This window comes from Hemitrygon akajei, chromosome 23, assembly GCF_048418815.1.
Source record: "Hemitrygon akajei chromosome 23, sHemAka1.3, whole genome shotgun sequence".
Classification (NCBI taxonomy): domain Eukaryota; kingdom Metazoa; phylum Chordata; class Chondrichthyes; order Myliobatiformes; family Dasyatidae; genus Hemitrygon; species Hemitrygon akajei.
In genome coordinates this window covers 40,369,945-40,397,210 of record NC_133146.1, presented here as the reverse complement: position 1 = coordinate 40,397,210, position 27,266 = coordinate 40,369,945, and the positions used below count along the sequence as shown (strand labels likewise).

Sequence of the window (27,266 nt, the reverse complement as noted above, 5' to 3'; positions counted from 1 at the left end):
GAATTTTTTTAAAGCCTGGATATTTCTTTGCACTACAATTCCTCATCAGTCTTTTTCATTTTTAATGCCTTTGTGTTCCAACAAATTGGGCAAGCCATCTTCTATGAACCTATGCAACAAATTTAAGGATGGCAGAGTTGCTCCAGACCAGTTCTCCACACAGTCGGATTCCAATCTCAATTTTGTGAGAGAGATCCCATTGATTGGTCAAGCAATAGCTTTACATGGACTTACTCACAAAAATCATAACTTACAGACAACCTACTAGATTCCTCCTCTATAATGACCAGTTGCATCCTGTCCCAGCAGTAGGACATATCCACTGGAGAAGACAGTATACTGATATATAGGTATGAGAGCATCTCTAGCTGTCCTCAGTATTAATTCCAGAAACCTACAGAGTTCAAAGCATCAGATCAAACATGGGTAAGGAGTACTAACAAGTGTCATCCATCAGTTAATGACTCAGTCATGCTCCTCTGTGTTAAGTAACACCAGAATAAAGACTAAAAGTAGCAAGAGCACAGAATATACTATGTTAAAAGAGACTTCATTTTACGTCATCAAGGTTGCCTGATAATATTGACCACTGACTAAGCTAAGTGATTCCTTAACAATGTTGCTATCAAATCAGCCCTGTGGCAAGGAATGAAACCTTCTTAGGCTCTTCAGCAGTCTGCCAAACTCCTTGTTTGAAATTAGTCAAGGTTTCATGTGAATGGCACCATCATCCATCATGCTGTTGGAGAGACATTATCGTTAGGCTAAATGGGATAGACTCAGAATATCTGCAGATCAAAATTGGCATCTGTGAAGTGATGTAGGTGGCAGAAATGCATTCAATGAGAAACTAACCATAAGGCCTGGCCTAACTTCACTCTACTGTTATAGTCAAGTCATGGCTGTCAACCCTCCTCTTTATATTTATGATTGTGAGCTCCAGTGCCATATTTAGGTATACCAATGACACTACTGTTGTTGTCCGAATCTAAGGTGGTGACAAATCAACATGCAGGAGGGTGATTGAAAATCTAGCTGAATGGTGCCACAACAACAACCTCTCAACATCAGCAAAACCAAAGGGCTGATTATTGACTTTTAATAGACATCCGTTAATCCATGAGACCATGGATTTGCACCTTGGAAGGTTTCCAGGGCGCAGGCCTGGGCAGGGTTGTATGGGAGACCGGCAGTTGCCCAAGCTGCAAGCCTTCCCCCTCCACGCCACCGATGTTGTCCAAGGGAAGGGCACTAGGACCCAAGCAGCTTGGCACCGGTGTTGTCGCAGAGCAATATGTTGTTAAGTGCCTTGCTCAAGGACACAACATGCTGCCTTAGCTGAAGCTCGAATCAGTGACCTTCAGATCACTAGACCGATGCCTTATTCACTAGGCCACGCACCAACATTATTGACTACAGGTGGAGGAAACCAAAGGTCCATGAGCCAGTTCTCATCAGGGGATCAGAAGCAGAGAGGGTCATTGGCTTTAAACTCCTTGGTGTTTTCATTTCAGAGATTCTGTCCTGGGGTTAGATCCTCTGAAATGAAAACCATTAGAAAGAAGCCACAGCAACACCTTGCTTAGAATTTTGTGAAAATTCAGCATGCCATCCCAAACTTTGACAAACTTCTATAGATGCATGGTGGGGAGTATACTGACAGGTTGCATCATAGTCTGGTATGGAAACATCCATGCCCTTGAGCAGAAAATGTACAAAAATTGGTGGATACAGCCCAGCCATCACAGGTAAAGCCCTCACCACTATTGGGCAAGGAGTGCTGTCACAGTGAAGCAGCATCCATTATCAAAGATCCCTACCATCCAGGCCATACTCTCTTCTCGCTGCTGCCAAGGAGATGCAGGAGAGTAGTTCCCGCACCATGCGGTTCAGGATCAGATATTACCACTCAACTATAATGCTAATTCACTCACTCCAACACTTAACTGATTCCACAATCTATGGACTCACTTTCAAGGACTCTAGAACTTGTGTTCTCAGTATACTTATTTATTAAGATTATTTTGTTTTATTTTCTTTTTTTGTACTTGCATAATTTGTTTTTTGCACATTGGTTGCTTGCCCTTCTTTGGGATGTGCAGTTTTTCATTGATACTGTTGTGTTTGTATTTACTGTGAATGCCCTAAAAGAAAATTAATCTCGGGGTAGTATATGGTGACATACATGTACTTTTTTACTTTTAACTTTGAGGAGAATAACATTAGTACATAACGTGCAGAAGAGCGAATTGGAAACAAGATCAGATGTATTAGATAACCACTATGACAATGATGTAACAATGTTAAACAACAAAAGCAACATGCAGCAGACACGGCTTAAATCCGCAGATGAGCTAAAGCTTTGCAGTCAATGTTCTAGAAGATCCAGTAATGAGACATTCAATTTGATCAGCCCCATAAGCAGTGGAGGCCAGAAGCTTGGTACCTTGCAGCGAGGGACTCGTTTCTTGACACAAAGCATATGAGGTGTACTAGCTACGAAAGAGGCTTGTCATCATTCTCAACAAAATAGTTTGGTTGATTTTATCCATTTTATGTAAAAATTGACTATCCTACTTGCACACGATTACCACAGAGTAAGTGCATAGCTCAAAAAAAAGAATAAATCAGATGTAATGTTTGCTTTACAAAAAACTCCTTTTGTGAAATTCAAACTTGATTGTTCACATAGCTAATGTAGGGTTTATTTGTTTATTGTATTTGCATCTAATTATGCTCAGTCTAGAATTAATTATCAGAAAGTAACCTGTCAAATACAGAATTGCCAGATGTGTCAGAAGTCAAAATCTGCAAATGTAGAAATGTTTTGTGCAATTATGACTAATTGTTGTGGAATTTAAATTTTAGAGCCAGTTTCAGAAATTCCAACAGATGAAACGTCTTTGGATCGTTTGAGTTTTGATAGATTTGACATATCACGACTTTTGAAACATGGAGCATCCCTGCTTGGCTCTGCTGGCGCAGAATTTGAAATCCAACATGAAAAAACAGGTATGTTACTAATTCAGTTTACTTAATTAGAAGATAAGTTTTATATGAATAATGTACTTGTTGATTTGAAATTTACATCAATTGCAACCACTGTTGTTTTTACTCTATCCTTGGAACATGCTGTTTTTGTTCAGTTAATCTTCAATTTTTATTATTCGTCCATGAAACATGGACATTGTCAACATCTGTTGTTCAACCATTGAGAAAGTGTAATGATTAATCATTAACCACATGAAATCCACATGATGCTCATGCTATTAGCGAAGAAATCCATGATGTTGAACAGATGACTATATAGGAACTGCAATCTATTTTCAGGTCTTAATGATGTGCAGCTTGGAGTTAACTATATAGGAGCACCAGCAGTTCCTTTTATTGGGGAATGTCACGGTTTTGGCTAACTACATAAGTGAGTGATTGAGAATGTGAATGCTTAAAGTGACATGATATGACAGGGTAGTGTAGGGCAGCACATAATCTTACTGATTAGCATAACGCTTTACAGCACCAGTGATTGGGATTCAACTCCTGCTGCTGTCTGTAAGGGGTTTGCACGTTCTCCCCAAGACCACCCGGGTTTCCTCTGGATGCTTTGGTTTCTTCCCACATTCCAAAGAAGCACAGGTTATGGATGATGAGTTGTGTTTATGTTATATTGTCACAAGAAGCATGACAACATTTGCAGGCTGCCCTTAATCGTTGGACTGTGTTGATGTTGCTGCAAGTGACACATTTCACTATATGTTTTGATGTACTTGTGACAAATAAAGCTAATTTCTTGTCTAAAACCTGGGGAAAATGGAGAGTTAATTAGGCTGGATAAGTGTTGTAGTATCATTATTTACGCAAGTGGAAAGTATTTGTACACATTTCTGTGACTCAAGAATTGTAGAAAGTTTTTGAGGAATCAGTTGGCTTCTGATCTGTTGTTATAGTCGTATTTATAGCTGGTTGAGTAAGTTTCTGGCTAATATGGTGCTTACCAAAATAAGACTGATAGAAGATTTGCTAACACAAATAGCTAAATTCTTATTTGTTGGCCATCACCCTCAACTTGTGTGTTACCTGCCATTTATCAGCATCTGATTATTATCTGTATATTGCTGCATGTGAATATATGGTGTTCTTCACTGGGATTCTATGAATCTATTCAAGTATTGCAGTGAATAGCAAACATACCCACTTCTAGAGGGGTGGTCATTAAGCTGCATGTGATTATGATGCTGTCTTAAGATGAACTGAGATTGACAGTGGCCTTCAATAACTGCAACCATGACAAAGCAAAATGCTGATAATGCTAAGATGCTAAATTAAAACCATTCAATAGGTAAATCAGCATATATGGAATTTCAAACTGATGAAAGTCCATTCTACATTCTTAATTCACAGATAGTGATTGGCATATATTTTCTATTTTTATTTTGACTGCACCAGTTCTAATGCACTCATGATATCTTGATATTTCTCATCTAATCCAGAATGCAATTCTCTTATCCATGCTTAGGGCAGGATACCTGTTGGAATTCAATCAAATGCTGCTTGATAGCATTTGATTGAAAGATGCAGTATTTTCTGACCAGTTGGATTGATATCCTGCATGCTTCCTTTTTGTACCAAACTGCTATGATAAGATGTAATAAATATAAACTGTGCATTCCACCCAACATGAAACTTAGCCTTGAATTGATTCAGACGTGTTAAAAGTCTGTCCTGCCCAAATTGCACTCCAAAGTCATCCTTTTGGCTTTGGAGATGTCAAGAGACAAGTATCAGTACTGCCTTGCATTGCCATACTGGCATAATCCACTTTTTTTCAGCAAATACTAGAGACTGTTCTGTCATTATTCTGCATATCCTGCACTAGCAATCGGTCAGGGAATTGTAGATGATAGCATTAGATAGCATAGTGTCATTCAGTCCAGACAAGATACTGGGAATTCTAAATATTATTGCAGATAAAATGAAGTCTGGTCAAATACAGACATGGAAACCTGATAGTAATTATCAGTTGCTTCTTGCTAATGAATAATCAGTACTGTTCCATGTTGGATATCTCTTGGAAGAAGCACAGTGGATAGTAGAAGCATGGTGTGTGTGTTGAGAGTGGGAAACCTTAAGTGGATTTTATTAAGAGACTTGGTAGAACAACTGATTGGAGCCAGTCAAGTTAGTCTGCACCTGTAGTTAAAGAACCACCAAGAAAAGAAAAGCTTGCTCCCTATTCCGATCAATACACTCATTGCAGATGCATTGTCCATGCTAGTACAGAATAACACTGATAATGCAGTATCCAGTTGTTTGAAAATCCTGATGGTCTTACATCTGGCTCATTTGTTAGTCCAGAATGTGAGCTGAGGTCAGCCAGAGTGAAGATCTGCGTTGGTTGGATGTGTGGCTGTATTGGGGTCCAGGCATCCAGCCATTAGAGTTGGGGGGTAGGTTTGTAACTGGAGTAAGGATCTGGAGTTCTTGTATCTCCCTGTTCTGTGTGTTTTGAGTATTATTAGGAGTCACATCAAGTGGTATAGAAATATCACCACACAGCAGTGGTTGCTCTCCATTGTGCTTTGTAGTGAGGGGATAGATTTGGGACAGATGTAGCAGCTCAAAGAACAATTTTTTTAAAAAGTAAACAAATAACACACAGAACCACAGAATTCCCAAAAATGACTCCTCAGCCACAGAACCAGTTCAGTGCTGCAACCATTCCAGGAGCACAGCCTGATGGTTGTATGCCACAACCACTGAGCTGAGGCTACCAAAACAAATTGAAGTAATTCTCAATTTAGTCTCATCTGGTTCCCTACAGTGATGTGCATTAATAGGGCTTGAGGTCAGTGGACCACCTGAGCAGCAACTAAAAAAGTTCAAAACTTCCTCATATTTTAAGAATAAGGAATGTTCTGCAAAATATTTAGTGCTATCCAATAAATCAGCACTTTCTTAAAAGTAATATTATTAATACTTTTTTTAGATTAGGCTGTTTCATGCTGATTATTTTATCCAAAAGATGCTGAACTCCTCCATGTTCCTTGATGTACTGAAAGCAGACTTTCAGTTAAGCTTCCCAATACAACATGCATTACAGCCTATGGACTGTCCTTTCACAGTCCTTGTCTGACTTTCTTGGTCATCCATTTTACTTTTCCCTATTTTAGATGTGGATTTACTTATCTGAGCTGTTGCTTATAAGTGTGAAACTTGGAATTGGTAGTTGCCTTTTGGTACTGCCTAATCAGATTACTGTTCTATCTGAAACAAAAATGTCCAAATATTGTAGAACAAGGAATAATGGCAAAAAGTGCATGCTTATACCATCTGTAAATCAGACTATGTTTAGGGGCAAAATGGGTATAGGAGGATTAGATATAAGTTTGCCACTTTTTTTTTAGTCTGCTTTCTTGGTAATACAGTTTCCTACAACTTGTAGTCATACCTGACCTCCTCAGATAATTGCTGCTGCACTAAATTATGTGTGCACGCTTCTACAGTGGAAAAAGATCATTGCATGTGAGAGTTTTTCATTGTTTGATGTGGCAATAATGGTCAAATAGCTGGTAGTCTGCAAACTGAAAACTGTGAATTTAGAATGATGTGGGTAATCAGTAAATTAAACAGTGTTTGAGATTAAGTGTAATTGATAACTTATCTGCAGAGCATTGAACTTGCAGCTTTGCATGTGGGTGAACCATCTCTTTCTGCAATCTCTTGAACTGAACTTTCTATTCCTTAGAACTTATTTTGTTTTCTTAGTACTTACTGCCTGAAAGCTATTTTACGTCAGAATCATTGTATAGACATTAGTGATGAATAATACATGCTCATTGATAACTGAGACTGAAAATCAAAAAGAGGCTCCAGGATGTCATAGTGTATCAGACCTGGGATTTGAATTTTACCTATGCAGCTTTTAATTAATTCCCTTTGTGCTTTGTTCCAGGAGATATTGATCATAAAGAAAGAATAGCTCACCAGAGAAAGTTGTTGCAAAAGAAATTGGGCCTTGACATGGGAGCAGCTCTAGGAATGAACACTGAAGAGCTGTTTAATGATGAAGATCTCATTTATAATCCCTCTCCAACTCCAACAGTACTGAAGCAGCCTGTAGGTAGAACCTCAGGTTGTTTGAGCTCAAGGAATCATGCAGTGGGTTTGGCTTCTTCTGTGCTTCTTGTAGCTTAGTCTGCCTGTCCTTATCTTTTTTTTCTTTGCAATGTATATGTATTTTCTTTGTGGAGCGATCTATCAAAATGAAGCCAAGCTTCTGGTTATGATTTGGAACTTGTGTAGGTTAATAATGATCTCAAGTTAATAGCATCTCCATCTGAAAGGCTGCTATTTATTGCAAGAAGGAATAGAGTAAGTAATGAAATCGTGCTGCAGCTGCAGGAGCTGACCTCCTTTACTCAATGAGGGATGTTCTTACATCAGAGGTAGTTGAGAGAGGATTCACTAGGTTGATTCCAGGGATGGAATTGTTGAGGAACAAATGAGAAGATCGGACCTTTATTCATTGGCTTTCAGAAACAATATATGAAGTGACCATGCAATTATACCAGATTCTGAAGGGACTTTAAAGAGTTGGAGAATTTTTTTTCTCTCCGTGGAAGATCCAGAGCTCTGAATGGTCTTTCATAATGAGGTCACCCTTCTAAGCAACACACACAAAATGCTGGAGGAACTTAGCAGCCTAGGCAGCATCTATGAAAAAGAGTAATCATTTGAAGTTTCAGACCAAGACCCTTCCTGATGAAGGGAAGGAACATGAGAGGAACAGAGTTAACATTTTTGGTTGATGATCCTTGGTCAGAATTAGAAAAGAGATGTGTATTAAGTTGTATAGAGGGGTAGGAGTGGCCTAGATGCTCTATGATCTTACTATTTGAGAACAACACCTATTTAACAGTACATTGGTTGCTCCATATATGACCATTTTCTATTTCTCCTACTCAGTGTGATAGCACTTGGCCCTTGACATGTTCATCAAGAAAATGAATGCCACATTATTCCAGCATTCTGTTATAAATATTTATTAGTTTTTTCATGCTATGTACTCTGCACAAATGCAATTAGTATATCTATTTAATACTAAAAATCTTCCACAACTGGCAAATACATATCTACCTAATATCCTGCTGAGGGCAGTAGGATACATTTGCCTGCCTGCCTTCAAGTTACTAATTCAAGGAAAAATGTTACAAAAATGAAATAAAGTGCCATTAAGTTTTGATTGGTCCATCTAACTGTGGAATCATAGTCTATAATTCATTTGCTAAGAGTAATTGGCCATCTCCTAATTTCCATTGCTGTAGTGGGAATAAAATTTATAAATGTTCTTAATGCAATAAAAGTCCTATGTCCTATATTTTTGTGGTGTCTATTATCTGATCTTAAATTACTCATTTAGTTATACTTTTAAGAAAGGAACACTTGCCCAAAGTAATTTCTGTAATTAGATTTAAAGATGGATGAAAATTAACATAGAGGAAGTTTGAGAAATTGAAGAACTCCAGTAGCATTTCCAATATTGTTTTCTAACAACAATTATCTTTTGATGTGTGCATTTTGAAAACTCTGAGTTTGCTTTTGATAAGTACTCATAAATCCAGAAATTTGGTGCCAATAACACACACATTTGGTTTTCAGCATCATTTCTATCCAGAACTTTCACCAAATGATTTCTGATGATACTGAATTTAATTGTGGACACACACAAGTATCTAGTTACTGAGCTTTTATCGGTCATGGCCACTTCAACTTCCACCATTTTCCCATTTTGGAAACCGTTCATGTGGCATTTTTGACTACCTTAAATTATGATCTCCTGTTTTTTAAATATTTTTCTACTTCTACAGTCCAGTAGAAGGAAAAAGAAACTGAAGACAGAAAGATAAGGATCCATACAAGACTAGCTAGCTTTTGGATCCTTCCTTTTCTACCTTCTATTGCTAGATTCTCAATGGAATATAGTTTTAACAGTCAATACTGATGCCGTAGTATTTTAATTAACTTGAATATGATTTTTTTTTTAATGGGACATTCCAAAAAATAAGATTTTGTATTTTCAGTTTTAGTTTTCAACTTAATTAGGTATATGACCTTCACATCATTGGTAGTTATATTGTGCAAGGTTTGTACTAGTGCCTATATGAGCTGTTGTTAGGAAGTAGTTGTGGGTAGTTTAAGGCAGCATTCCCTTTTCTTCAGGAAGACGTGGTGATGGTGTCTAGTGTCTCTGTACTCTTGGCTGAGATTTCACAGTCTGTGCACAGTGTGCCCAAGTGTACAAATATATAGATTATTTATTCCGTGCTTATTCTACTCTATTGCTTTTGGGTTGAAGAAGGAATTTGGATTCTGCTATTTACATTTGGAGACAGTTTTACTACAATAGAATAAATTTCAATTAGTTAGGATATTGGCAAGTAAACCAGATATAGAATTGAATTTCTATAAATAATAAAATAAAACATTGTATTTGTTGTTCTTCTTTAATCCAAGAAGAAGAAACTTTTGGAAGTTCCTGGAATGCACCTACTGGACAAAATCTAATCGATTTGCTAGAAGTTTATAATGTTAAAGGAATGTAAATTGTCAACTACTTTTTTAATTATTTTTTTAAACTTTCTGGAAAGTTACAGAAAAATTGCAAACATGAATTCTCTGTTCATTCATAACTAGATTTTGCATATGGGTTTGAGAGGGCTTTTTATTCCACCCTCTGAATTGGTTAGCAAAAAAACTATGTTCTCACTCAAAAAACCTGCAGGTAGCTTAAATTGTTGCATAATAGTCATGAGGCAAGAAATTCCATTGATATTTATTCTCTTTAGCTCTAGTACTGTCAAGTGTGCTTTCCACCTGCTGTCACAGAAAAAAATAACTGAGACTTTATAGGCTGTGTGACTTAACTAAGTGTCAGTGTGCCACTTAGATTTCTGCAACCATTTTCAATCAGTGTTATAATTTGTGTGGTTTTAACACCAGATTGTTTTTCTTTGGCCATCTGTAGGGAAATCGAGTGTGTGCTGAGATCAGAATTTTATTGTCCTGGCAATATATCCTTTGATTTATATTTGGGGGGGGGGGGATAACTATCAATTTGACATTATAACGACACCAGGCTGAAAATAGCTTGTTGTGCAATGTTATATAGCATTGTTTGACAGCACTGTATACCTTGGGATTTTGACTATCATGCTGGTTAACATGTTTCCCCTGCTTTTTGCAGCTTGTTCAGGCTGCTGATCTAATAGAAGCTGAATTTCAACCCGGAATGAGCAGTAGGCAGAAAAATAAAGCAAAGAGGATGGCTAAGCTGTTTGCTAAGCAACGATCCAGAGATACCACAGAAGGAAATGCAAACAATGAAAAATGGTATGTACAAGGTTTGCTTATGTTTTAAATTGTGCTGAATAATACTAAAAGTTAATAATAAATGGAAAAGTCAGAGATTGATCCTATAGTATGACATTGTAGTTCAAGATTTAATTTCGTGATTTTGCACTGACAAAATTCCATTGTAGAATTCTCAATTTTATAGCAATACGTTTTTGTTCATAATAGAAACGAGAGCACATTTTCAAATAGTGAAACAATATTATGAATTCTTTTTCATTATGGAAAGCACATTACTAACCGATCTATATATGCTGTGTTGGAAATTTCCTGCTTTATAATGTAAGGTATTCCACTTGAACCATACACACTAGTTATCTGAACACATTTTTCTGACAAACTTTTAGGTGTTCTTTAATTTAAACCCACAACTTTAGAAAGTATATTGCACTACTGTTTGTTACAACTGCAATTTGATTTGGGAAGGGAGGCATTCTTTAATTACTCAATTAATGTGGAAAAGCTAATGGGAGATTACATTAAATGGGAAACTTAATTCAAAAATAGGAAAAATTGAACCAATATCTGTGTTTCACTTGATTAAAAGCCAGGATTTGTATGAAGAATACAGATTCAGATGGGTTTAATTTCATCTTGCTAATGTTAGAAACTGTTCTGAAGCTAGATGGTTGGGGGGGGGGGGGGGCTGCGCAGATAGCCAGAATTACCCAGTCGGTAAAAGCCAAAATTAACTTGTGACTTTTGCATTGGTTCCAGCTGTAAAGAACGTGTGCACCTAATTACTAAGAGGTCAGAATTGCAGTTGTTGACTTTTTTTCAGTAGCTAAATCATTCAAATAAACTGCTAGAAGTCAGTGTCAGAATTTGTAAAAAGAATGGCCATAAGAGTATGAAAGGTTATTCAGGAGCCATTATAAACATGTGATATCTTCTGGCAAAGAAGAGGAAGGATATTTGGAGAGGACCAATTTGAAGTGCTTGTAAAGCTCTGCCAATCTGTGAGGTAAAATGGTAATAGTTCAGCTATACAGTAGAACTTAAGATTTCTTTTAGCATTCATTATGATACAATTATTTCTGTTGTACAAGAGCAGACGTATCAATATTGGTTTGGAAGCAATTCAGTAGCAGTAGATTAGGAAGAAAACCAGAAGGTAAATGTGTTTATACATGGTCTAATTGAGTAATTGAATGTGTATTTTAAGTACTGCAAGTGGGCAAAGTTATATTTGGTAAAAAGCTAGATGATGAGAATTCATTTTAACTGGCTTTTTAATTACAAGGGAGTAGTCACTGATGGTCCTTGTAGACTAAAATATCTTGCTTACAATTGAATCACTCATTATTCAAATTTAATTACTATATTTCTTTGATAACTAAGAGAAAAGATGTCTTGTTTTATAACCAGATTGCAATTTATTTATACCTGGAATATTGAGAAGCTTATTAAAATGAAATAAGTGGTTTGAAAGGAAAGTAGATGAACTCTTTTGTTTTTAAAAACAATCTCCTAAAATTAAGTTATTTTCAATAAATAAACACATGGAACTTGCCTTTCTTTCTCACATCTACCCTAGAGTAATTGCTGGGAAATGCCAGCAAGCTGGTGAGCAGAATAGCTGTTGAGATTCCATTGCTAACAAAACATCAATTTTGCATATAAATAAACACATACTGAAGTCCCAAATTTGCCTACATTTACAAAGGTCAATGCTTGCTGTTTATAGAACTGATGACATTTTGAAGAACTGCTAGTTTACCTTGGATTTAGTCCAGAGTTCTCATTTCAACCTAGTGTGACTTTTCTGGGAGGAATTAGAGCGAAGCAGTTTGAAAAATGAAGAGAAAGTAGAAGGGGAGAAAATGGAAAGGTCTCTGAAAGGATAAATTGCAGGAAAGGTTGAGTGACTGAAAGGACAACAGGGCAGAGTGAGAGAGTAGTAATAGGATAAGAAACCTTAAGACCAGAAGATATAGGTGCATAATTAGGCTATTTGGCCCATCGAGTCTGCTCAACCATTTTGTCGTGGCTAGTCCAACTTTTCTCTCTGACCCAATCTCCTGCCTTCTCTCCTTATCCCTTCATACCCTGACCAATCAAGAATCTATCAACCTCTGCCTTAAATATATATGGAGACTTGGCCTCCACAGCTGCCTGAGGCAAAGAATTCTACTTATTCATCACTCTCTGGCTAAAGAAATTTCCTCCTCATCTCTGTTCTAAAAGGATGCCCCTCTATTCTGAGGCTGTGTCCTCTGGTCTTAGACTCTCCCACCATACAAAACATCTTCTCCACATCCACTCTATCAAGGCTGATATTAATGTAAGATGATTAATTAACTGAAGCCAGATATGGAGTGAATGAAATGAAACAAAAAAATTGAAAATCCACTTAAACTGGTGAATGAAAAAGTTAGCAGAGTATCCAAGCTGAAGATGAAGTGCTTTTTCTTGAACTTGTGTCATTTTTTTTTCTTGGAAAAGAGAAAGAGCCAGAAGGTACAAAGGAGAACATAAGGAATAGACATCCAGATGCGCAGTCATATTTGTGAACTAAATGGGGTACTCTGTAAAGTGTTTGCCCTCTGAATTATAGAGGCTCTCATGCAAATTGTTTTTTCATCGAGGAAGTTTTGGGTTTTGAGTAGTGGAAAGTGAAAATGTAAAAAAAAATAGATGGGGCATCTTCTGCAGCAGCATTAGAAAGGTGCTCTCCATCACACAAGTTAGCCTTGCGTTTTGACGACTTCAGTAGATTTTTTAAACCAGAATTTTTTTATCCCACCTAATTCTGTTCTGTTCATTGATTATCCCTGTAAGTGGATGCATTATTCTTTGAGTTTTTTTCAACTTATTTGCAGACTTGTCGTAACTTATATAGATTGCACATTTCATTTTCTTTGTTGGATTTAGAATTTTATCCAGTAATACATTTAAACTTGTGTCATATTGCAGGAATTTTGCAATGTTGGTATTTGTACAATAAAGTCTAATACAGCCAAAATCATTTTAAGAATGGCAAGACTGATGCCACTTGACCACCTTTCATATAAATTTTGATACTGATGTGGGATTAAATTACCTCATTGATTCCAATGTAGGAACAGAGATCTTCATGTTGAATGAAATTGGTAACTGGTGTATTATTGTCATACATATAGTGAAACGCTTTGTTTTTCATGTCATCTATACAGATCCTCTCCCTATTTTTTATCCTCATGTCCAACCCTTCAAAGCAGGCTCACAGCAGTTTGCCCCCTGATACATAAATATGTGCTACATTCTGGAACCAATATTAGCACCTATAGTGCCTAATTAAAGCATTATGCTGATTCAGTTAATACCACATATCAATTCAATATTGTATTTCAGAATTTTCATTAACAATTATGCAAGTATTAGTTCCTGGTGTTATCCAGTTAGACTCATAACTACACCTTTATGAAGACTGAACTCATCTACTCAACATTTCCAAATCTATATTCAAACAATAGGTTGTTCCATGAGTACATTATATTTTCTGAAACTATAGAAAAAAATATACGTTACTGAAATCAAAAAAAGAATCAACCACAAGAGTTTTGCCAATCTTTATTTTACAGCAATGATAATGTTGACGTGGAGCCAGAAGAAAAACGTAGAAAACTTGCAAATGTTGTTATTGAACAAGCAGCAACTGAATCTAAAGTGTTGATTGACAATGTTCTTGACAATTCTTCCTCATTTGATGAGGTGAGATGAAAATTTCTGATATTTAGAATTATGTGTAGTGATTCAACACTGGATACATTTTTCTAATTTGGTGTTTCTGATTCATAATGCTAGAAAAAAAGGAAAGGTTTTAAAACCCTTTTATTTGCTTAAATAATGTTAAGATAGTTTAAATATGATTGATTAATGATTTGCCAATCATGATAAATGTTGTGTATTAACAAATAATGTTCCCTCTCAGTCAAATGAATGGCCGTTAGAAAGCTTTTGTGAAGAACTTTGCAACGATCTTTTCAACCCTTCATGGGAGGTAAGATCATTCTCGTGATCAGTCTTGTAGATTTATTCACAATCAAGCACTGTACTTGTTTATTTGTATAAATCACTTTAAACTCAAATCAGAAACTATTATTCTAATTTACCATCAAATAGTGCATTACATTTTTCTTGTTAGTTACAGGAAGTAATACCAGCAGGATCATAAGTAATAAATTCCCAATGAAGCAGGTGCAGCAGCCAAAAATGGGTTGGAAAAATGCTGTTTACCTGCTTGTATACCTCGTGAGATATTAAGATTGTTTGCGCAATGTCAGTTAATTGCAGATGGCCCTGTTTATTACAGCTGACACTAGTATGCTATGTTAAGTCATTGTTGTATATGGAGTGTGAAATTAATTGGTCTATGTTAAAAGTGGGAATTTCCAACTGTATGCATGAAGTTAAAATGTGATTTTAAAGATTAATTTTAAAGCTTTATTGTTTAACTAAAATTTTAAATACATAGTTTGTGAAATTAAAGAATTTTAAAAAATAATGTCACTTCATGTAAAAATATTAGGATGAAGATTTTTGAGCATATTCAACTTTTAGAGTGTAAATGCCCAGCCTCATTCTTTCACTACATTTCAGGTACTTTGTGTCATAACAAAATGACTCACAGGAGCTGAAATCGTTCAGTGTCCAAGAACATTTTAAAAAGCCAAAGTTATAATCTTTTCTCCATTTTGGAATAACTTCATTGGTTTCCAGAGATTACAGAACTGCCCTTTGTGTTTAACTGCTACCTAGTTATGTTAGAAACCTGTACGTAATCCGTTCCAACAGCATTAAAGTTCAAAGTTCAACCCTCATTCTTTTTTCTGCAGGCATACTTAGCAAATCTATGGAACAACTGTAAACATCAGGAACTGTTACTGTAAACAAACTATGTAAATACAGATATAAATAAATAGCAATAAATAATGAGCATGAAATAACAATATAACAGAGTTTTTGAGTGTAGTTATCCCCTTTTGTTCAAGAGCCTGATGGGTTGAGGGGGCAGTATGTGTTCTTGAACCTTGTGGTGCAACTCCTGAGGCACCTGTACCACCTTCTGATGGCAGCAGCGAGAAAAGGGCATGACCTGGGTGGTGAACATCTTTGATTGATGCACTTTTCTATGGTAACATTTCATGTTGATGTCCTCAGTGTTTAGGAGGGTTTTACCCATGTGATACTGGGCCAAATCCACTACCTTTTGTAGGATTTTCCACTCAGATGTAGGTGTTCCCAGTGCAGCCAGTCAGCGTGCCTTCCACCACTCATCTATAGAAGTTTGCCATGCTTTTCAATGACATACCAGACCTCTGCAGACTCCTGAGGAACTGGAGGTGCTGTCGTGCTTTCTTCACAATAATACTTGTATGATGGGTCCAGGACAGGTCCTGTAAAATAGTGACACCCAGGAATTTGAAGTTTCTCACCCTCTCCACCTCTGATCCTCTGATGATTACTGGGTCATTGACCTCTGGTTTCCCTCTCCTGAAGTCTCCTTGGTCTTACTGACATTGAGTGAGAAGCTGTTGTTATTACACCACTCAGCCAAGTTTTCAATCTCCCTCCTGTATGCTGTTTCATCACCCTCTTTGATACAGCCCACAACCATGGTGCCATCAGCAAGCTTGTATATGGTGTTGAGTTTTGCCTAGCCACACTTTAATAGATATAAAGCGAGTAGAGCAGGGAGTTAAGTACACAGCTCTGTGGTACTCTTGTGCTGATAGAGATTATGGAGGAGATGTCTTGATTAGGGTCTACAAGTGAGGAAATCCAGGTTCCAATTGTACAAGAGGGTATTAGGACTCAGTTCTTCAAGTTTACTGATTAGTTTTGAGGGGGTTATTATTACTCATCATTAATATGTGCAATAAATTGAAAAATGAATCATTGGATCATGATGCATCTGTTTTGTTCTTTTTGCTATCAGGTTCGTCATGGTGCAGGAACTGGGCTGAGAGAGATTTTGAAGGCACATGGGAAAAGTGGAGGTAAAATTGGAGACAGCACTTTAGAAGAGGTAAGAAATGGGGAGCAAAAAATGCTGAAGGAACTTAGCAAGTCAAGTAGCATCCATGAAGGAAAAAAAATGCCGACGTTTCCGGTCAAGGAACTGACCTGATATCAGGCTCCAAGTGATGCTGCTCATCCTGAGTTCTTCAGCAGCTTGTTTTTATTTCTAAATTCCAGTATTTGCATTTTCTTGTTTCTCACTATGGATATAATTTGCACATTTTGTTAATTAAGTTTTTTGCTAGGCCATGATTTTGAAGTTTGTGTATATAATTGTATTTAAGGCTTTTTGTGTCACATGCTCCTAACACAAAATACTATGTAGTTTGACATGGGGAAGTGATTGTGTGGTAGTACTTTAGCAAATGCAAGGTTACTATTCGAGCCTATTGTTTAAATAAAACACCATAAAAAAAATTACTCCATTACGTCATTAGCATTTTTGGGGATTTTGCTTTCTGCAAACTGCTTATGTTAATTATCTTTTTAACAGCAACTGACATTCTAGATGTAATGTAACATAATTAAAATTGAGCTTTAATGTGACCATTCAAAATGTGTGCCTTATAATACACAAGGTTGTGCTCAAGTCGTCTAATGCTGGTAGTTTAATATTAGTACCCAATTTCAAGGGTAGAGTTGTTATGTACCATAGTAGAAAAGATGTTTTGGAATATGCTGCAGAAGAAAGGTCTTTTAATCAGCACTAGGGATAAGGGTAGCTTAAGAATATAGGGGTTGACGTAAAAACATCTAAATGAATAAATAAATTTCTAGAAGTGAACCTTTAAATTATGGAATTCTAGTGTGACATTAGGGACATAAAATTATTGAAATTGGCAGTAATTATGACTAATAATTAAAATATTACTGAAAGAACTGCAGAGCATTTGTTTTTCTCTCAAGATTGCTAATGTCTGGTTAAATTAGAATTTCCTCTGCTTATCTCTTGCCTTCTCTACATCTGTATTGTTTATTGCTTTTGTTCTTTCTCAAATTTCTGCCACTTGGTGGATGGTTGTGATTAGTAAGTTATTTAAAAGATTTTAATGTTAAAATGCAGTTACCTTATTAGCATTACTGAAAGCTTTGGCTATTGGAAAATTTGATTTTTGCTTTTAAAATGTGAAATATATTTTAAAAGGTATTCCTTTTTGTAACTGTAACTGTAAACTCTAACTGTAACTTTAAAGCTACCGGAATATCACAAATGTCTGACTAGTTCACTAATGGTATCAAGGTAATAAAAGCTGGTGCATAATTGCATTAAATCTATGCCAGTAGTTCAAGAAAATTCGGTGTGATCCTAGGAAAGCCCTGAACTAAGTTACAAAACAAAATTATTATGGTGGCATATTTGGAAATATTCATGAATAAATCTTAATTGTAGTATCAAGAATTTTTTTTTACTAATAATGCTAGACTTGTGATGTTTAAAAAAAACTATACAGTCCTGTTCAGGCCTTAGTTTCTGCTTCTCTATGAAATAGTATTTTGTTGCTTCTCTATGAAATAGTATTTTTAATATGTATTTTTTCAGATTGAACAGCAGCACCAGGAATGGCTTGAGGACTTGGCTATCCGTCTTCTTTGTGTGTTTGCCCTGGATAGATTTGGAGATTTTGTATCTGATGAAGTAGGTGCAATATAATTTCAGAGGCAAGGAATGAATACATATCAAAGTAACTTCTGCTATGGTTATTTTCCATTGGTATTCTAAAAGAGTTGAGTAATGTGGTGTCTATTATTTTAAGTAATTGTTAAGATAGCTATTTATTAGTCAGACCTGATTAAAAGCCATCATGTTCAGATTAAGGAGCATTGAATGTAGGAAATGTTGTGTAAATACTGCCCATGCAAAGTTATTCGTCAAGAAATGACCGACCGTACACCTGGATAAAGTTATAAACGAGTATTTTTACCAATTTTTCAACTTACTCAAACAGTTAACAGGAAAAGAAAAAAATTAAGTTAAAGGACCCATTGCTGTTAAACCAACCCAATACTCACATAAATGTTGGAACTCATCTGGAGTAGTCGGGTGTATCACATTTACTCGCGTGCGAACCCATGTTCTGCGTGAAAGACACCAGTCACAGTTCAAACTTCCCCGAGGACCATCTTGAATGAACTGGCTAATTCAAGAGTATTAGCACTTCCTCCTTTGAACCATTCATCTGCACAAAGCACTTCTTACAATGGGGTCCCTCCTTCGAGCGGCATACGGCAGGCATCTTCCCTTATGGCCCGCTTGACAGCTCCCACCAAAAGTCGCCAAACCAGACTACTGTCCTTCTGAAAAGTGATCCTGCCCAACCCTCAAAGGTTCCATGGCATCCCACTGGGCAGAAGGTTACAACCCATACAAGACAGCCTCAATTGGCTGACACAACATTCCTAAGTTGGACAACATGACTCCTTATCTTCAGCCAAAGCCAAAACACTCTTACTAGCAGGACATACTGCTTTTGCAGAAAACTGCTAAAATAAAAATACCTCGCAGTATTACAGTAGAAATCTTAACTAGGGCATTACACATAGATGCTGCCTGGTCTGCTGAGTTCCTCCAGCATTTTGCATGTATTACTTTAATTTCCAACTTCTGTGGAAAGAGGAGAAGTCAATTTTTTTTTTGCATCTGCAATCCTTTCTCAGAACGATTGTTAGGATATTGGTTAACAAATTAGTATACAAAACCTGAATTAATAATCTCACTTGAGTTAAAATTTTGAGTTGGGGCAGGAATAAAGATCTGTCATCAGCGGTTGTGGTGATCATGAAATTATCAAAATGTCCTAAAAACCCTTTCAGTTCACTAGTGTCCATCAGGGAAAGAATATTTAACTTCTGCTGGCAGTAGCCTAAAATGTGGCTATGGCTACGTGGCTGAATCTTAAGTGGCCACTGATATCATCCAGCAAGCCACTTGGTTCAGGGCAATAAATGCTAACTTTGAAAATGATCCCTATGTATCATTCAGTGTCATGAATGAATCTAAAAGAGCAAAAAAAAAAAATGGTTAAAGGAAAGGAATTTGACCAGAAAGGGATCTATTCCCTTTTTGATCAAGGAAATCAGATGACAAAATTTAAGACTAATAATATCTATTTTCCTGGTCATGTCCTAGGGCTTAATCATCTCTCTGCCTGCATTAGCAATGAATGAGATGGAAACAAGTGGGCAGGTAATATGGTGACAGAATTTCTGCAACATGTGAGGAATAATTAATATTTTCATCTATAGGTTGTGGCACCTGTTCGGGAAACCTGTGCTCAAACACTTGGAGTTGTGTTGAAGTACATGAATGAGAGGGGTGTGCATGGAACAGTGGTTGTCTTATTAAAATTGTTGGCACAAGAACAGTGGGAAGTCAGACACGGTGGACTTCTGGGAATCAAGTATGCTTTGGCAATCCGGCAAGTAAGTTGCAATATTCTTTGCATTTGTAGTAATAGAGAAGTTTTTACTCGTGCAGTAATGAAATTATTTGTAATTTGCTCTAGGACTTGATTGATACATTGCTGCCAAAAGTACTTCCCACTATAATTGATGGCCTGCAGGACCTGGATGATGATGTTCGTGCTGTAGCAGCAGCTGCACTTGTACCAGTTGTGGAAAATCTTGTACAACTCCAGGCATCTGAGGTTAGTTCCAAATCTTTCAAGTGAGAAGTGAATATTAAGATAGGAACAGCCAAGGATCTCATTTACTAGTTTTTAAAAGCAAAATGAAGTAAAATAACTTCTTAAAAATGTTCAGATCTGGTTTAAGTTATGGCATCTAGAGGAGCTACCAACCTGGTGCATTTTTAATCTTCTTTCATCACATGCAAGCTTTGATTGTGAGGATCTAAAGGAAAAAAATTGACCATGGGTGCTTTAGAATATAGTTGTCTTTGAAAAGTCAACATTCCAATTGATTTAACTCAGTCAAGTTTCTGTTTTCTTCATTGGCTATTACTTCAGAAAGATATTCTGCAATTAATGTGCTGTACTAACCCATCATGAAGTGATGTGAGTGGTTGAATCTACCCATAGAGAGAACAGATCTATCAAATAAGTGTATCTGTCAATATAATAATTTTTCTTCAGAAACTAACTTTCATTTGTCCTGTTTTAGTCATGTGCCTTTTACTTTTCTATGTTCTTGTAATGAAAACGGCTTCTGTTAACTTATTTGTAATTCGACCTTCCTGCTGTGGTGGTGCTTAACCTACTTGTAACTAGTAGCTGTTGAAATTTTATCTTGCAGAGAGAGCCATGGTTTATTGTAAATCATAGAATATTTACAATATAGGAAGCCATTCAACCTAACGTGTGTGTGTGTGAGCTATAGAGCAACTCTCTCTGGTTCTATCTACCAACTCTTCCAAAATGGCTTTGTAATTTTTTTCTTCACTGTATATTTAGCCATTTCTCTCGAATTCCACAATGGAGCAAACCTCTACCACATGTTCACAAGTTACTTTCTAGATTCCAGCCCCCATGCTCAGTTTATAATAAGGCGAATTTCCTCTTGTCATTCTTAATTCTCGTGCCACTTACTTCATACCTGTAACCACTGGTCTTTGGCCCTTCACCAAAGGGATCAGCCCTGTCAATTCATTTTACCTAGAACCCCTCATCATTTTGTATACTTCCGATCAAATTTTCCTCAAATAGTTTCTTTTCTTTCAGGAAGGTGAGAGGCAAAGCAAGAAGAGAAATTAGAAACATAACTGCTATAAATGGCAGCATAAACATAGCTGAGCTGTAACAATAAGTAGTGAACTACAGAGAAATGTTTTTTTAAAAATTAAAATTTTAGGGCCTTGTAGCTGAATGTTAAATTAATTACTCAAACTGAAGTGAACAGAGATGATCTCATTGCAATGATGAAAACATAGTTGCGGGGTGTGTGAATGAGAAGAGAATATTCCAGGGTAATTGACTTTTGGAAAGGATAGACAAAATTTAGTGTTGTAGCACCACTAAATGGGAGAAAATTCATACAGTGGTAACAAATTACCTTGGCACGTCAGTTCATAGAATTAGTTTGGTTGAGATGACGAGAAGCAAAGAGCAGAAAATATGGTGGGAGTTATTTATAGGCCAAGTAATGGATGTAATGTTGGGTGAGTCAGAAAAATGGAAATCAGAGATCCATTTAATGGAATAATACTGTAATTATGCCTAGATATACATTGGACAAATCAAATTTGCTTTAATAAAGTAGAAGGTGATTTTATGAAATTAATTCAAGGCGGTTTCCAACAAGGAAAAGGGTTATTCTAGATCCCATTTTGTGCAATGGAAAGTAGTTGATTGCCAATGGGACCTTTGGAATGAGTAACCATAATATGATTAAATTCTTAAATTGATCTATATAACTTTCAAATCCAATGTAGAACTAGGCTGTCAATTCCAAACAAAGAAAACTGAAGGTTTCAGTGGAGAGTTGGGAATAGTTGATTGGAAGAATGCACAGGCAAGCAATGGTGAAGATTTAAATCAACAATGCACAAATAGCAAAAATAAATTAATGCATGAAAGCCCAGAAGGGAAAGAGGCTGACCAGAGAAATTAAAGATAATATTAAATCAAAAGAAAGGGTTTACAAAGTTGCCAAGAAATAGCAGTGACCCTGAGGATTGGGAGCATCTGAGAACTCGGAGGGAGAATTAAAAAACTGATAAAGGCAAGACAACTCGTTCAAGTCTTTTTTTTTATATAGATTCCTTAAAAAGGAAAAAACTGGAGAGGGGAAATGTGGGCACATTAGAGACAGATGAATTTATAATGGGAAGAAAAAAAATAGAGGAATTAAACAATAATTCTACATCCTGCTTCTTGCCAGATGTATTAGGGAATCGAATATGATTAGGAATGAGGCACTGAAGAAACTAAGTAGCATCTGCTATGTGCTAAAATAGTCTAGAGAAGCTGATGACCTTGAAAGCTGATCATTCTTAAAGGCATTGAAATCTACTTTGCAATGTTTTCAAAGAAGTGGCTTGAGACATAGCGGGCACTCTTGTTATAATCCAAGGTTCTGTACATACTGAAAATGTGACCCCACTATATAATAAAACAGGGAGAGCAAAAAACAGGAAAGTGCCAACCTGTTGGCTTAACATCAGTGGTCATAAGAATGGTGTAGAACACAATAAAGGATTTAATAGCAACTTGAAAAGAATAACAGAATTGCAGAGTCAACATGCATTTATGACGGGAAAATCACTTTAACTAGTCTGCTCAGATCCTTAAAGAACAGTAGAATAGATAAGGTAACACAAGTGGATATCGTGTATTCTGGTTTCCAGAAGGCTTTCAAAAAGATACCATACAGGAGGTTAATTAACAAGGTTGCATCACATGGAAATTGGGGATAATGAATAGACATGGACTGAGAATTGGTTATTGGAAGAAATCAAATAGTGGGGATAAATGGATCCTCCTTGGGTGGCAAACTTTGATTAGTGTGGTACCAAAGGTATCAGTGCTTGTGCCTGGCGGCAGTTCATAATTATTTTCAATGATTTTGCTAAGGAGACTAAATATCTTGCTTCCAAGTTTGGTGATGGAGCTAAACTAAGTAGGATTGTGAATATGAAGTGAGGTATAAGGCTTGAAGTAGATAGTCACAAGCTGTGTGACTGGGCAAGAACATGAATGGTGGCATATAATGTACAAAAATGTCATTCACTTTGCTTTAAATAATAAAAACTTTGGTGAAATGATAAGAGTGGGTCATTTTAATGTTTAAGGGGATATACTTTAGGTGTGCTTGATCTGAGGTCAGTGAAGGCCAACATGCAGGTACAATAAACCTTCAGGAGTGAAAATGGAATTGGCCTTTATTGTTAGGGGGTTTGACTACAGATATATTTGTCCAATCCTGCTGAACGGTTTCAGCCCAAAATGTTGACTATATTCTTTTCCATAGATGCTGCCTGGCTTGCTGAGTTCCTCCAGCATTTTGTGTGTGTTGCAAGAACTTTTTTTTATTATTGCAATTTCAGAAGTCCCTGAGCCATTCTTTTGGTCTCCTTACCCCAGAAAGAATGTACTTCCATGGAAGGAGCATAATGGAACATTTACGAGGCCAAGGATTTGCCATATGAAAAGAGATTGAGGAGACCTGGACTGTATTCTCTAGAGTAGTGGTCACCAACCTTTTTAAGCCCAAGATCCCCCTACCTCGGCCTTAGTAAAAGGCAAGATCAACCCCACATCAGTTAGTTACACGCATGCGCACCAGGGCAGAAAAGACCGGAAGTAAAACCCCACACCCCGGAAGAAGAAATAATATATAAACACCGGGGGTACCCACCCTTTTTTTTGCACCGCGGAACGGTTTAATATTGATAATATTCTTGCGGACCGGCCGACGGGGGTGCGGGGGGGTGGCTGGTGGTAAACATGACCGGAATACAGCAATACTCGAAGCAGGTTCCTTATGTCCAATCTATTCTAGATTTCGCGGCTCTCGGCTTCTGTCCCACTTGCTCATGTTTTTTCTGCTGAGAAAACTCAGCGGGTTCGTCTTTAAGTGCTGTGTGCTTGGACTCAGGGTACTGAAGCAGTTTTGAGACATTGCCTCTGGGCCCGAACTCAGCCTCCTGCCCGCCCGCCTCCAGACATTTTGGCCAGGTGCGGCTGGTCGTGGGTGGGGTAAGAGGACAAGGTCAGGGCTGGAGGTCCCCGTACCGGGGCCGCAGCGGTCACAGTCAGGAGAGCACGGCCAACCAAGCGGGGAATGTGACAGAGAGCCCGCCTGCCCCCCTTGTAGGATATATTGGCCAACAAATGTTTGTTTCAGTAGATCGCAGCGCAGTAGCTGCTCTGATACTTACGAAACGCTGAGTCTGAATTAGGTTGTCTGTGAATATTTTAGCACCGGGTTCCCCACGAATATTCGGTGTGCTAAACGGGTTCAGAGGCAGCGCTCCAGGCCAGTAGCGAGAGCACTTCCCGCCGGCCACCCGAGGGCAACCAGTGATCCCTGGCGCGAGGGTATCACTGCGTTTAGTCGCCTGATGACTTCGCGTTCAAGTTCAACAGTGGGCTGACGGAATGAGGAAAAGTGCAGCTGACTCGTAGTGTTTCCTCGTGGCCCGGTGGTTGGGGACCAGTGAATTACACTGTGTAGTGCAGGAGAGCTATACGCATGCACACTGGACAGAAAGAACGGAACTAAAACCCCGCAGCCCGGAAACAATCTCTCAACAGTATTTGTGTACTTATTTTTCTTTTTTTTTTCGGGGTTAACTGGGCAAGTCTCAAAGATCGACTAGTCGATTGCGATCGACGGGTTGGCGACCACTACTCTAGAGATTAGAAGAATGAAATTTCATTGAAAGTTAGAAATGTTTTATGGAGCTTGAAAGCCTGAATACTGAGTTTACCTAACTGAGGGAAAACAAAGTAAGAATACATGCTGGACTATAAAATAGAACTGAATATCATCTGCGTTACTGACTTGATTACCCCTTCCCCTCAGCCATCATCATCTTTTGTCTCAATTATATAATGCTGTAAGACTTGTTTCCAAGGAATGGCTGAATTATGAGCTACAATAATTCATAATAATTAGATTTTGAAATTTTTAAAAATCCTGAATCCCAGAGATATGGACAAATATTTCCATGAACCAACCATACAACGCCTGACAAGATTTGTGAAATTTCATCCTCCAAGTACCAATTAAAGCCACAAGTATGATGTTGTAGATCTGGCATATTACACCCTATGTGACATCCTTTACTTTGTCAAGTGGCACATGTCTCAAGCCATTTTATTCATTGCTACTTTCAATACAACAAAATGTGTTTTGGATTGTTGTGGTTGTAAAGAACTATTTTTACATGGATATATAATTAGTAAATCACACAACCTTCTTTGAATAATACTTGCTAAACAGTAAAATGTTTGGAAGTGAGAACTACTTTTCATTTTCGTCAATCATAAGTGTCTGTTAGCCTATCCAGTGCTTAGACCTCAGGCTGTCTAGAATAGCGCTAACAACTTGGAGACAGAATGGTATTTTTGAACTAAGATTCATCTACTCTACATTACATAAGCATCATTATGTATCTTCATATGAAGGCTGTGAATTGCACAATAAATTGTTAGTAGAATAAAGCAAGTTTTAAAAAGAATTGGCTGAGTTAAAGTCCATTAATTGATGTATTCTTTGGCAGAGGCCCTTGCCATTTAGCGTCCCTTCCTCTTTTCCCAACTTGCAGAGTTGAACAATTTTTGCTGTCTGAGTACCTGCACACGTTAAAGCTGAAGTTGTGGTTTTAATTTTCCTTTTGGATTTGTACATTTTTTTGTATAATACCTCCTTTCTGCAAGTTTACCAGTTTTTTACACAAACTGAGACATTTTAACTTTTGGTATCTTTCATGGATATTTTAATTTCAACAAGTACAGTACAGCTTTAAAGGTTCTCACGGAATTTGAGAGCAGTTCCGTTTAATTTGACAGCTTATTTCTCAGTAAGAATTTTTGCCTACTAAGAAATACACAATTTGATCATATTCAGAAAAAAATGTGTTGCAGAAGATTGATCATAAGCTTTGCTAACTGTTTCTCTTTCTTCTTGATGCTTTAGTGAGGCAACGGCTCATATCTAATTAGTGCTGATATATAGTAGGCTGCCTAGCTAAATAAACACTTTAATCAGAATGGGCTTTCTTTATCTTATTACCTCTTGTCAGTATATGTGCATACATGAACATCAAAAGATTTAAACTGAAGCTTTTTCTTTAGCTGCACCTTCTATCATGCGATTTAGTTGCTTGTAATATTACTTTGAGCAATACATTATCACCACAACACATCCAGGTGCCTTCTGAATTAGGCAATGCAAAGTGCATGCCACCCAGCTATTCACAAAGTACGGTATGTATGATTCTGTTACTTCTCTTGATGCGTATATTTGTTTTATGATTTCATCACCAACTCTTGGTAACATTGAATCATGATTTGCTGTTTCCTTTGCTCACTTTTTTGTTCTCATTTTTCTAGGTGCCATTTATTGTCAATACTTTATGGGATGCTCTTCTAGACTTGGATGATCTTACAGCTTCTACTAATAGCATTATGACTCTACTTGCTTCACTATTGACATATCGTCAAATTCAACAGTATAGGTGACTGTTTTAAGAGATCTTAATGGCTTCAGTAGAATAATCTTGAAGTATCTTGTGAAAAGGGACTTTTGGGTTAGATGTGCTGTTTAAAATTTGATCCTTTTAGTTTTGATTACCATTTATTGTTCATGTTTACAATATTTTGACTTTGACAAAAAAAATTATAGCATGTTATTTTTAAAATTGGATATTTCAGCCCAGTGTGCATTCTCAAATTTTAAGCTTAATCAAATTCTGTTTTGCTCTTATACATTGATTTGATATCTCTTTTTCCTATATGGTTATTTACTTTATGCTTAAAAGCCATTATAACTTCTGCATTGAAAAGGAATTATTGATCGGACATTTCATATCCTGATGACTTCAGCAATTAAATAAACCCTCTGACTGCGAAGAAGATACTATGATAGGATAAAATAATATGATAGGAATAAAATTATTTTGTTGTGAGGGGATTCTGAAGAGTAGTTGGAGCTATATTAATCATGCAAGTATCACAAGGATACAGTTAATGTATTTAATAATTTTGGAATAGCCTTACTTTTTATGACAAAAATCTTCGGGAGTCTGAGTTCAGGAATTGTCATGAGCCAAATTATAAATATGAACTTCAGTCTCTCCTGAACACTGCAGAATAATGGAATATCAAACATTTCATATTTATACAGTACTGTGCAAAAGTACTAGGGTGCCTTGCCTTTGCACAGTACTATAC

At 37.0% G+C, this 27,266-nt stretch overlaps 1 protein-coding gene across 3 annotated transcripts in view; it reads left to right on the top strand.

Annotated features, from left to right (window-relative positions):
- The window catches only part of btaf1 (BTAF1 RNA polymerase II, B-TFIID transcription factor-associated), a 76,927-nt gene that overhangs the window by 16,480 nt on the left and 33,181 nt on the right, over window positions 1-27,266 (top strand). For 2 of the 3 annotated variants that reach the window (XM_073027493.1, XM_073027495.1), the window contains exons 4-13: window positions 2,869-3,012; window positions 6,953-7,158; window positions 10,244-10,389; window positions 13,974-14,103; window positions 14,324-14,392; window positions 16,331-16,420; window positions 17,954-18,049; window positions 19,657-19,833; window positions 19,917-20,057; window positions 26,427-26,551. In XM_073027493.1, coding sequence (XP_072883594.1) covers window positions 2,869-3,012; window positions 6,953-7,158; window positions 10,244-10,389; window positions 13,974-14,103; window positions 14,324-14,392; window positions 16,331-16,420; window positions 17,954-18,049; window positions 19,657-19,833; window positions 19,917-20,057; window positions 26,427-26,551 — 1,324 coding nt within the window. The remainder of the gene's footprint in view (window positions 1-2,868; window positions 3,013-6,952; window positions 7,159-10,243; window positions 10,390-13,973; window positions 14,104-14,323; window positions 14,393-16,330; window positions 16,421-17,953; window positions 18,050-19,656; window positions 19,834-19,916; window positions 20,058-26,426; window positions 26,552-27,266) is intronic. The other variant, XM_073027494.1, reaches the window with a different exon arrangement.